This window comes from Tachysurus fulvidraco, chromosome 2 (genome assembly GCF_022655615.1).
Source record: "Tachysurus fulvidraco isolate hzauxx_2018 chromosome 2, HZAU_PFXX_2.0, whole genome shotgun sequence".
Lineage (NCBI taxonomy): Eukaryota > Metazoa > Chordata > Actinopteri > Siluriformes > Bagridae > Tachysurus > Tachysurus fulvidraco.
In genome coordinates this window covers 39726261-39738695 of record NC_062519.1, presented here as the reverse complement: position 1 = coordinate 39738695, position 12435 = coordinate 39726261, and the positions used below count along the sequence as shown (strand labels likewise).

The window sequence follows — 12435 nt, the reverse complement described above, 5'->3', positions numbered from 1 at the left end:
TTCCATACAATCTAAAGTATGATGCAATTAGCTAATGAAGTAACAAAGCAGTTTTTTAAAATAATAAATGTATTTAACATAACAGTGTGCAATTACTTAAAAGTAACGCAAAACAAATTAAGCAATTTTATTACTACGGTTAAACTGCTTTGTAAAAAAAAATATACAAAGAAATTTAGTTTTTACTTCAATTTTTTTTGCGGTAACAAATGTAATGTTGCTATGAAAGAAAGCAAAAATTACTATAAAGTACAGTTAACTGAAGTAAAGTGCAGTTACTTAGTAGCATTATGTTAAAGTTCACACAGAATCTAAGTTATGGAGTTTTTTACTGTACTTCCTTTAATTTCTGTCCTTTTTACTTGAAACAAGTCAGCACACTTAAACAAGGGTTTTGTGAGAATTTGAATGTAGCAGATACTTAGTGTTCTCCTTGTGTGTTTTATTGTAGGTCGGGTGAAAACCGGACCACCATGCACAAATGCTACACGTTTCTCATCTTCATGGTCCTTCTGCTGCCATCTTTGGGCCTCAGCAGGTAAAATGTTTGCTTTCTAAGGAAGATAGAAATACAGAAACCCAAACAGAACTCAGCCACAGAAGATTAAAAAGCTAATCACCGGGATCTTCAAATTTCCTAAACTGCTCGATCTGATGATCGACTGATCGAGGACATCACGTTTTGTGGCGTGCTTCAGTCTGTAATTAAATGACAGATTCAACGAGTACAGAAAGTTTAGCTCATACAATAACTATTTAAATGCATTAATGTGGGTACAGTAATCCCTCGCCACTTCGCGGTTCAAGTTTCGCGGCCTCGGTGCATCGAAAAATTTCATCGAAGAAAAAAAAAAGCTGTTTCCCAGGATGCCAGACATAGAGAGAAACTCCCTCAGAGGCTTTGTACATACCCACGGGCAATCAGACAAGGCACATGATTGGTTCCCGGCGCGAGATCTGAGCCTCCAAAGCGCCGTGCCCCTGCGAAAGATTCCTCTAGTGACCCCAAGAGGAAGATGATGACCATCAGTGAAAAGGTCAAACTTAGGGCCAATCCTATTCTCGGATTTTCACCTATCGCGAGGGGTTCCAGTCCCCGTTAACCGCGATAAACGACGGATCACCGTATTATTTGAATCCCATCTTGATCATTGGTGGAAGAACTGACATTCTTTATGGTTACTACAGTAAATCCGACCGAGCTAATAATAATAATATCAGTATAATATATAATCTCTGTAAGACCTGAGAATATTTCATCGAATGACTCGTTAACATTAATAACATGTTCACATTTTAATGCATCACATGGTTTCCACCAATGAGAATTAACTTTGGCTTTACTCTTCACAGTCTGGATGTGTTTTTCCGCTGGCTTTTTGACACGCAGTTCCTAGCTGTTGCTGCTGTCCGGTTCGAGTAAGTGAAATGATTTTTTAGAACTTTCATATGTTTTGTTTTTTTGGTTTAAATTTGTCGACTCGGTTTAAATCTTTGACATGCTTTAAAATAAAGATGTATTCGTTCCGTCGTCTGTACAGTCGCGTACAAATGGGCGTAGCTTCCTTTCTGGACATAAGGAAATTCTATACTTTATATTATTTAAAGTCTGATATGTAATATAATTCGATGTGATTCTGATTGGCCCGATTTAATAACAGGTTTTGTGTCGCGTTTTTAATTTCTACATTACGGGTTAATGCACAAATGTCGTGTTTAATTAACATTTACGGAAGGAGTCTCCAATGTTGGTGCTTTTGAAACAGACAGATGAAGCTTCAACTTTAGTCTTCAGGATAGAGGAGTTTCTGAGTAACATGACTGTTGAAATAGAGACGATTTGTAGCTGCTGTAATGTAAGTGATAACAAACATTACGTTTTATTGGCACGACATTAACTGTAACTATAAATGATTTTTGTTATTAAATAACTCTTTCAAAATTGGAATTGTTTACAAACTGCTGTTGTTAAAGAGAGGAAAAAAAAACTTCTGCTTCATCACTCCATCCTTTTGTTGGTTATTTTCCGGTACCAGGACACCTCTGAGTGCTGAGTTAGTGCATTTTGTCCTAATGGTCTGCAAATTTATGCATGCCACTGTATCTACCCCCATGCCACTGTATCTACAGCTGCTCTACTGTTTCTACCCACATGCCACTGTATCTACCGCCGCTCTACTGTATCTACCCCCACACCACTGTATCTACAGCCGCTCTACTGTTTCTACCCCCACGCCACTGTATCTACAGCCGCTCTACTGTTTCTACCCCCACACCACTGTATCTACAGCCGCTCTACTGTATCTACAGCCGCTCTACTGTTTCTACCCCCATGCCACTGTATCTACCGCCGCTCTACTGTTTCTAACCCCACGCCACTGTTTCTACCCCCACGCCACTGTATCTACCACCGTTCTACTGTATCTACCCCCACGCCACTGTTTCTACCCCCATGCCACTGTATCTACAGCCGCTCTACTGTTTCTACCCCACGCCACTGTATCTACAGCCGCTCTACTGTATCTACCCCCACGCCACTGTATCTACAGCCGCTCTACTGTTTCTACCCCCTCGCCACTGTATCTACCCCCTCGCCACGGTTTCTACCCCCTCGCCACTGTATCTACAGCCGCTCTACTGTATCTACCCCACGCCACTGTTTCTACCCCCTCGCCACTGTATCTACAGCCGCTCTACTGTATCTACCCCCACGCCACTGCTTCTACCCCCTCGCCACTGTATCTAAAGCCGCTCTACTGTATCTACCCCCTCGCCACTGTTTCTACCCATCCGCCACTGTATCTACAGCCGCTCTACTGTATCTACCCCCATGCCACTGTATCTACCCCCACACCACTGTTTCTACTCCCACGCCACTGTATCTTCCCTCACGCCAGTGTATTTACACCCACTCCACCTTATCTACCCCTCTCCACCGTATCTCCCCTCTTGTATTCATGCTTAAGGTGTTCAGGATAAGAAAACATTCAAAATCGATAATTAAAAATCTCTTCAGTGTGCATCAGATTGTGAGTGTTTCCATCTCCTGTATTGCAGGTGCGTCTTCCTACCTGATAACGGAGCTTTTTTCGTGAACTATGTAATAGCGTCTGCGTTCATCGGGAACGCGATGGATCTCCTTCGCATTCCGGGTCTTCTGATGTACATGATCCGTTTGTGCCTGGCTCGATCTGCTGCTGAGAGACGAAACGTCAAACGGGTATAACACAGAGGGCACACACACACGTTCGCACACTCACACACACACATGTACAAAAACATTTTTGAAGCATATCTACATTTTCTGTCTCTCATTCTCTCTCTCTCTCTCTCGCTCTCCCCTCTCATTCTCTCTCTGTCTCTCTCTCAAGTTTGATTGTGTACACTGGTATATTTAAGGAGCATTTTCCATGCAGTAATCATGGGGTTACAAAATTTGGCACCCCATCAATTATTGTTAATAAATTTCCATACATAAAGAATAAAGAACATGGAGAGACCTGAGAGTTTAGAAAATTCATTTGGGGTGTGTGTGTGTGTGTGTGTGTGTGTGTGTGTGTGTGTGTGTGTGTGTGTGTGTATATATAACATGACCTTGCAGCACCAGGCCTATGAGTTTCAGTTCGGCGCAGCATACGCATGGATGATGTGCGTCTTTACCGTCGTCATGACGTACAGCATCACTTGCCCAATCATCGTGCCCTTCGGTGAGTCTTGCTCCGCCCCCAAACACTGCAGTCCATTCACAAAAAAAAAAAAAAAAACTGAATGAAGGGAGGGAATTAAAGCAGTCCATTTAAAATGGGGAAAAATCTGGGGTTGAGATAAACGAAAGCACAAGAGTGAGAGAGGAGAAGGGAGGGGGGGAGAAGTACGGGAAGAGAGCCAAGATATTGGAAGGAAAGGGGAGAATGAAGAGAATGAATTCAGTAAAGAGATAAACAAATGGAATTGGTGAGAATCTGGCAAATGAAGAAAACTCGTGTGACTCATCGGACTAGTAATTACACCTGTTCATTTTCCGATCTTACCGCTGAAATGGTGGTGTAATCATTGTGTGTTTGGAGAGTGCCTCCTACTGGTGAGCTGCTTAATGTGTCATAAGTAGCACCCCCCCTCTCCCCCCTTCTCTTTCACACACTCACTCTCTCTTTCTCTCTCTCTTTCTCTCTCTCTCTCTTGTTCTTTCCTTTGTCTGTTCTCCTGCCTGTCTGGGGGGGGGAGAAAGAAGAAAGGCATATGTTGCATATTTGGAGAACACCCCGCTGCTGTTGCATAAATATTGGCACCGATATTCCCAGAGTCAATCTAGGAGAGTGTGTGTGTGTGTGTGTGTGTAAATATAGTCTGCCTGTGGTGAATATTCATTCACAGGAATCAGGAGATGGTAATGGAAAGGAAAAGGTTTTGACAGTATAACTATTTCTCCCCACACACACACACACACACACACCCTCCTGTTAGCAGTATGACTCATCAGGTTGTTGAGGATTGGCTCTGCATTAAAACAGGGTGCAGCAGGTAGTGCTCACATGTTTCAGTGCAGCAGTGATGACGCCAGTGTTGAGCAGATCTCACACCAGCATATCAAGCCGTCTTCCGGCTGCAAATCACGAGGTTTGCGGTATTGTAAAGTGCAATTTCTTTGCAAACCTCTAATATAAAAGCCAAGAAGCTTGATTTCTTGTCTGCAAGTTCTCCTTGTGCTTCCGGGGATTTCTCCAGGTTCTCTGGTTTTCTCCCTCAGTCCAAAGACAAGCATTTGTCGGCTGATTGGCTTCTCAAAACTGTGTGTGTGTGTGTGCGCGTGTGTGTATGTGTGTGTGGACGCACTGGAGAATCCTTTCAAAACATGCTGAATAAGCATCTTGTAATTTCACGGCACCGATAGATTCCTTTATAAAAAATGAAAAAAATCCTGTTTAATTCCTGTGTTGTTACTATAGAAACAGTAGCATCTCAGCATCAGTACCAAACACATTCGTATTAACATGTGTCATGGTAAGTTATTTGTTGCGTGTGTGTGTGTGTTGTGTGTTTGACTCCAGGCCTGATGTACATGTTGTTAAAGCATTTAGTGGATCGTTACAATATGTATTACGCTTACCTGCCCTCTAAACTCGACAAGAAGATCCACTCCGGAGCCGTCAATCAGGTGGTGGCCGCGCCCATCCTCTGCCTCTTCTGGCTGCTGTTCTTCTCTACTGTACGCACAGGTGAGGAGCAGTGTGTGTGTGTGTGCTAGAGCGTGTGCGTGTATGTGTGTGTACATAGGCCAGTACCCAATATTTCTCCCTGGACAGGTTTCGTGACTCCAACATCCATGTTCACCTTCGTGGTGCTCATCATCACCATCGTGGTTTGTCTCTCACACGTCTGCTTCGGCCACTTCAAGTATCTCAGCGCTCACAACTACAAGGTACGAGTTACACCGTTAAAGGTACGCCCTTGCTGGCCCTAGAGTAGAGCGGCTAGCTCTGATAGAGTGCACCTACTCATCCCCCATGATCTCTTTCCTTTCTTTGTCTTTCTCACTCTCAGATTGACACTAAGGAGAGCGAGGTGGACGGTATGGAGAACGGACGTCCAGCACGCTCCTCACCCACCAACAAATCTCCGGCAAGTCCCTTATTTAAACCTTTGTATCAAACAAAGCCCAAGACAAGTTATTAAATATACATAATAATTAGTGTATATACTTCTATTGCTGTAATAGTTATAATAATATATATATATATATATATATATATATATATATATATATATATATATATATATATATATATAATATATATAATTTTTTTTATTATATATAATAAAAATCTCCTCCCTCCTGTCCTGAAAGCTCCTATTGTCCATCTTTGGTTTGGCCATTTTTGTGGAGGGTGGAATTAACTTGCCCGATGTGACTGTAACATGGTTGTTAACGAGTGTCAACAGAGAATGAGAGGCGCTTGCTGTCCGTGACTACACGTCAATACAGTGGCAAGGCATTCTGGGATTTGTAGTATTAGCGGAGTATGCGGCTAGCCTGCTGTAATGCACATTTGATATGATCTTGTGGGCCAAATATAATTACACCACGGGCCATAGTTTGACATCCCTGATCTAGAACATAGGATTCACTCAGTAATTTTCTTCACTTCCTGTCCTGCAGCAGCAGATGTACATCGCACAGGTCCTGCAGGATCCAAACTCCGATGAGCCGGGAGGAGGCAGCGGAGAAGAAGACGGCCAGGGATCCTCGCAGGACGAGGAGATGATCAACGGAGGCAACAGCCTGAACGAGGCCGACTTCCAATCTGGGGAAGACAGCCTCATCGCCAACGAGGTTCGCCACTAATACCAGCACCCATGGAGAGCGAGAGAGAGGGGGAGATAGAGGCGTGAAAGATGGCGTGTGCTGGGGACTGAAGGTGGACCAGAGATCCATGCTTACGCTTTCCACATGTTTGTGCAAACTGTGTGTCATCTCCTTCATGCGCAGAGCTAAGTGTGTAGGTTCCTGAGGAGTTTGTCACTTCGATGTTCACAGCTCCTCCTGCCAAATACATCAAGCACAAACTGCAAACGCTGAGCATATATTCACTCACACCACATACATGTCTGTTTCGGACTACACGCAAGTAGACACTCGCAATTTGTGTTGCACCAAAACCGGTCGTACAAAAATCAGTAAATTGTGTGTGATCTAAAAATGTGTTTCCTCCATCAAAGGAAAGGTTTTTTTCTTTGCTCTTTATTTATTCAATTCAAATTCTCCCTGAGGAGAAAAAAAAAAGCCAAATGGAAATCCAGCCAAAATATAAATAGCCACAGATCTACTACAGCAATTCGGAAGTGATCGACATTCACAAAGGATTTCCAAACGCAACCGCAAGTCTTGGAAACGGTCGGAAAATTCCACTTCTGTAGGAGAGGAAAAAAAAAAAAAAAAAAGTCTGTGGGATTTTTACAACGGTAACTCGACACTCTCTAGGATTTGATCTCGCCGTCACGAACATTAAAATCACTGCTAGTTTATAGAATTAGTTGTGTATTCAGAAGTTAGGATTGCTTCCTCCGTCTGTCTTTTTTTTTTTTTTTTTTTTTTTTGGTCTAAGAAAACTGGTTTAATATCATTCCAAGCACACGTGCAGTAGACAAGAGTCCCGGTTTCGTTCTCCTCAACTGAAAACAGTCGATAAGATCTAAGAATAAGAAATTCTATTAGCATTTAAGGTTCTATCTTGTGGGGAAGATACCATCAAGGCTCTTACCAGGGCTGTAACATTTTGAGCTCATAATGCTCTTATCTAATGGCGTCTGATATAATGGTGACAAACTAATAATATTAAGAAGTAAAGAAAAAAAAAAACACACTTTTGTAGGAAATGATTCAAAAACAGGTTGTTTCCAGTTAAAATCCTCGGAATTTATTATTATCATCAATTATTAGAATTAAAATCCTCGGAATTAATATTATTATCGATTCCCGTCACACAACAGCTATTCGCTTCTTCTGGGAGAGCTTGCTAGTGGGCTAATCTGATGACGTCATGCTAACTGGGATGCTAGGCGTTCTTCAGCCCCGGTTACGCTAACGAGTTCTTACCTGCCGTTAAGCTACGTGATTAACCTTTTAACGTTTCCGAATCTTTTACTAAACCACGTTTTCACCCAAATATACAGAGTCTACCGAAGTGATCTCTTCTGTTAATAGACGGATAGAAGATGGATAACGATCGTCCGCGGCCGTCCGTCGGGCTGCTTTCATCCCGGATGATGAATCGCTTAGAAAAAGCTTAGAACGTTTTTCTGGAAGTTTGGAGTCAGATCTTTTTAATTTTCCTTCTTTTTTTTTTAATATCACATGGAAAACTTTATTTAAAAAATGTAATTCCAGTAATTCACCCAAATCCCAGATAGAACTTTATAATGCTGAGCTCACAATGTGATTTTTTTTTTTGTTTGGTTGTTGTTTTTTATCTTTCACAAGATTAGCATGTTTGTGATCTCACATTTTGGAATTGGAGCCAAAATATGTGAGCGTTCCTACAGTAGGGGCCACTAGGGGCTAGAATAACATCTAGAGGTGTTTTTTTTTTTATTTTTTTATTTTTTTTTATTTTCACCTTAACTACCTTAATACATGTGTTTGAATAGTCTTTAAAAAGAAAAAAAAAACAAAAAAAAAACACACTCGATCACGTTGAGCTGTTCGGATTTTGGTACAGAGTCGAAGACCTGAAGTTCCAGAATGAACCAGAAGATTTCACAAGCTGTTTATTTATTCATTGTTCAACTTTTACTTCAGAGTCGTGTCTTAATATTAGCTCATGTATCAAATCTGAAATGGTTGTGAGGTGCGACGTTTGTGAAGAATCCCAGTGTCTTTCTTTCAGAAATGCAAAGAAACTGGATTTCACAGAAATAACCCACTTGTTTACATCATCTCCTAATTCCTTCTTAAATTTTCTGAATTTATTTTACATGAAATTCAGACGGTGGATCGTTGCCCATCTTTTGACTCCTGTGCGCTCGTATGATGATGGTATCATTTAAAAGAAACTGAAGAAATCCGATGACGTTTTTTTCTCAAATGCGGGTTTTGCATGAAAAATTTCTTTAGAAGAAAAAAAAAACGAATAAAACGCGTCTTTCGCACCAGAAGATACACACCAAGGTTTTGAGATCTAACAGTTGTCTATAAGTAATAAGTCAAAGATGGAGTTGTTAAGTGCATTTATGGGGGTTTGAATTCCTAAATATTTTTGAAATTTCTGAACCAAAATAAAAGCTGTCCCAAAAAAAAAAAAAAATGTAATTGTAGTGCTATGTCATTATTTTGCATTTTATATAAACAATATTTTGTTAAATAAAGTCATCCTAAAAATGTTGGTAATTATTTTATTATCACGATATTATTTAGATTCGGTTTATTTCCCTAAATTTTTATGCTCATAGAGATCAATGTCTGGCTCGTTTACTATCTGAGGAACAAAATATGGAATAAAAAAAAAAAACTGTTTTAAAAAATAAATAAATAAATTTGTTCGATATTAAGTTAGAGAACATCAAAATAGAGATATTCAGCTTAAAAAAATAAAAAAAAGATTTACTATTCCCAAATGATTATTATAACATTTGATTGTTCATATCTCATTATTTCTAGTTAATGAACTCATTTTAATAACATAAATCTTAGAATATAATTTCAATTCAAAATGAATCGTGTCAAAATAAAGAAATAACTGAAGTATAACGTACCATGAAATAATGAGATTTTATAGTGATGTAACAGTGACTGCTTAAAAGAATAAAATAATTAAAATTAAAATAATGTGAAAATCGAACTAAATCAGTTAAATAAGAAAATAACCATTAAAAAAAAAAAACTAAAAGATGCTAAGACAGAAAAAAAGACTAGCTGGGATTATTTTTTACTAAAAATCTTGAATTAAAATAAAATTGTTGAAAATGACAATTATTTTTGTGACAAAATAACAACATAGCACTTCAAATCTTTTTTTCTCCACTGCTTCGGGGCTTCGGTTCGTTTTGCACTGATTTCTTTTCCTTTAGTACATTACGGTACATAATCTCCATCTTTTCAAATCTACGGTGATGATTTATTTTATTTCAGGAACACGCAACGCAATACAGCAAGCAGATCTGGATACAGCAAATAAAAGTCTCAGCGCAGTGACTTGAGGAACTTTTGAACGGTCTCAGGTGTTTTTTATTTTATACACGATGTTTATATCTGTCTTTTTTTTCTTTTCTTTTCTTTTTTTTTTTTTTGGTATGCTGCTTAATATTTCGCGCGCCATCGTCGTTTCCAGGCTTTTCACTGGTAGACACAAAGGTAACCTATGAAAGCTGTAGCTACACACATCGCCCGAGCCTTGTTTACATATTTTGTCGCTTGTAGATCATCTCCTCCTCCTCCTTCCTCTCCTCCTCCTCCTCCTTTTTCTTTTTCCTCCTTCTTCTTTTCCTCCTTCTTTTTATCCTCCTTCTTTTCTTCTTCTTCTTCTTCATCTCCATCCTCCTTCTCCTCCATTTTTTGGATGTTGTAGCTACGTGCTGGAGATACTGAAGCAAACTTGTGTCTGTCTTTGTACGTGTTCGGGGAAACAATGCAGCGTGTTTGTACAGGACTGTTCTTTGTAATGCACTTAAAGTTGAACTCGTGTGAAGGTCTGATGGAGTTTCACCTCCGCTTCGAATTCGAGGGTAATGAGGTCGTGATGGAGGGTTTCTAAAAAAAATAAAAAAAATAAAAAAAAGAAAGAAAGAAATGAAAAAAGGGCCTGAGGGTATTTTTGTAAACACTTGAAGAAAATCTCTGACACAGTTAAAGTATTTGATACCAGATGTGTATTAAAGGGGATGTCGGTAACTTGCTGTGCTCTTGCTTTTTAATGTCACCACTTGTTTTTTTTTTGTTTTGTTTTTTGTTGGTTGTTTTTTTTTTCTTGTTATTTATATAAATTATATATAACTAATTGTTTAAGTTGTCTTTAATAATAATTTGAGCAGAAAAATATTGTCACTTTTTAGTTAATGGATGTGAATGAAGGTGTGTGTGTGTGTGTGTGTGTGTGTGTGTGTGTGTGTATACACACTTTGGTTATGTCCTCCTGGTGGTGTTCCAATGCACATATGTACAGTTTGTACACGTCTTGATTAAATGGTAAGACCTACTCATAGATTCTGTATAAAAGGAGAACGTTTGCTCCGTCGTTTAGTTTCTACCACTGATGTATTAACCTAATTAAACCAGCCACTAGTTTCATTTGGAGCTGTAGGATTTGTTTGAATGGGTAATATTTATTTTTTACACTTTCTGGTCTGATTGTCGTCTCCCTGGTGAAGCATATGTCACATTTAGTTTGTTGATCAATAAAACTTGATATTCATTGTGAGAGTGTAGCTTCCCTTCTGTCCTGTCTTTCCTTTTTTTTTTTTTTTTTTTTCCCTCTTCAATTTTTCATCTAATCGGCAGGGGGCAGTGTAGCACCATTTACTGGGTTTGTTCTTCTGAAAGATGATGTAATCTGGTAAAAAAAACTGACTGGGGGGGTGTGGATTAGTCAGAATCTCCTTCGGGGGAGTTAAAAACAGAACATTTGATGAGAACAATGTCTAGTCATGGATTTGTGTGGTCTGCGGAGGAGACTGCGGTGATTAGTGCAATGATGTCAATGTCAAAGATTTTCTTTTATTTTTTTGCTGAAAAACACTGTGGTGAAAAGGTAAAGAAGTTACAGCAAGAGCGCACGGGACAAACTATGGTGAAAATCGACACGTAGTTGGTGTATGAGGTGTTAAGAATGTAGTTAAGGTGTTTGGCTGTCAATCGGAATCAGGTCCACCAAGCTGCCACTGCTGGGCCCCTGAGCAAGGCCCTTAACCCTTTATTGCTCAGTTGTATAAAATGAGATTAAAAGTCACTTATCTTTGTGGTGTAAATAACAGTGTCTGAGGCAAGAGAAACGATACAGACGACCAAAAAAACGAGCCGGTCCCCTTTTTTAAATCCCGTTTGTATTGTGCATTTAGCAGACACCCTTATCCAGTGACGTACAACTGAGGGTTAAGGGTCTTGCTCAGGGGCCCAGCAGTGGCAGCTTGGTGGACCTGGGGTTCGAACCCATGAACCTCCGCATCACTGAGCTACTTCAATCAATCACCTGCCGCTTCACATTCTGGTTCACTTTAAACCACGTTTGGGTCATAGTCATCTTGATGTATTCTTGAATGTGATTGGTCAGAAGGTGTTGATTTACGTAAGAATGTACCAGAAGGACGTATACATTTTTTTTTTCTAGAAAAGTACGTTGTAAAGTCTTTTTACTATTCCTAGTATAAAATACTGTGTAATGTATTATCGTTCCACATGTTTATAGTTTACATTATAGCAGCTATAAGCAATCGTTTCTCCTCCTCCTCTGTCTTCGGAAATGTGAAACATCTGTGTACAGAAAACCACATATGCCACAAGATTTCTTATTACGCTTTACCTGATATTATTTATTCCTTAATTCTATTCTATTCAGTAAATTTGTATAGTGTTTTCAGATAATGGCTGATCATTTTCACATAGCAGGTTAATATTGCCATTATAAAAAAAAAAAACATGAATGGAAAAAAATAATTTCCGTTTATACCTGATGAGCAAGCCGGGAATTGTGTAACTTTAATGCTATTTAATTCTATGCAATTTGGTAGACGGACTTTCCTGCTAAAGAACAGGCAGAACGTCTCAAACTCAGATCCGTTACGTAGCTTCCCAGCAGTGATGATACGGATCACTGGACTGCATTAAAAAAAAAAAAAAAAATGTTAATTGTTTTTATCTTTCATCTTATTCGAATGTGCATGACTTTCTAGACTGGAAAGTTTAGTTTTCTGAGCTGATTTTATATTTATTATTTAAAAAAAAGAATA

The 12435-nt window shown here is 39.3% G+C and overlaps 2 protein-coding genes across 5 annotated transcripts in view; one reads left to right on the top strand and one right to left on the bottom strand.

Moving 5' to 3' along the window:
- The window catches only part of LOC113646777 (CSC1-like protein 2), a 62199-nt gene extending 51292 nt beyond the window's left edge, over positions 1 to 10907 (top strand). For all 4 annotated transcript variants that reach the window (XM_047806617.1, XM_047806615.1, XM_027153271.2 and 1 more), the window contains 8 exons: positions 452 to 538; positions 1354 to 1419; positions 3058 to 3220; positions 3602 to 3707; positions 5049 to 5216; positions 5304 to 5419; positions 5542 to 5619; positions 6158 to 10907. In XM_047806617.1, coding sequence (XP_047662573.1) covers positions 452 to 538; positions 1354 to 1419; positions 3058 to 3220; positions 3602 to 3707; positions 5049 to 5216; positions 5304 to 5419; positions 5542 to 5619; positions 6158 to 6343 — 970 coding nt within the window. In that variant the 3' untranslated portion in view covers positions 6344 to 10907. The remainder of the gene's footprint in view (positions 1 to 451; positions 539 to 1353; positions 1420 to 3057; positions 3221 to 3601; positions 3708 to 5048; positions 5217 to 5303; positions 5420 to 5541; positions 5620 to 6157) is intronic.
- Positions 10105 to 12435, bottom strand: part of slc29a1b (solute carrier family 29 member 1b) — a 26557-nt gene continuing 24226 nt past the window's right edge. The window contains exon 10 of the mRNA XM_047806632.1: positions 10105 to 10243. Within this exon, the coding sequence (XP_047662588.1) occupies positions 10196 to 10243 (48 nt within the window). The 3' untranslated portion in view covers positions 10105 to 10195. The remainder of the gene's footprint in view (positions 10244 to 12435) is intronic.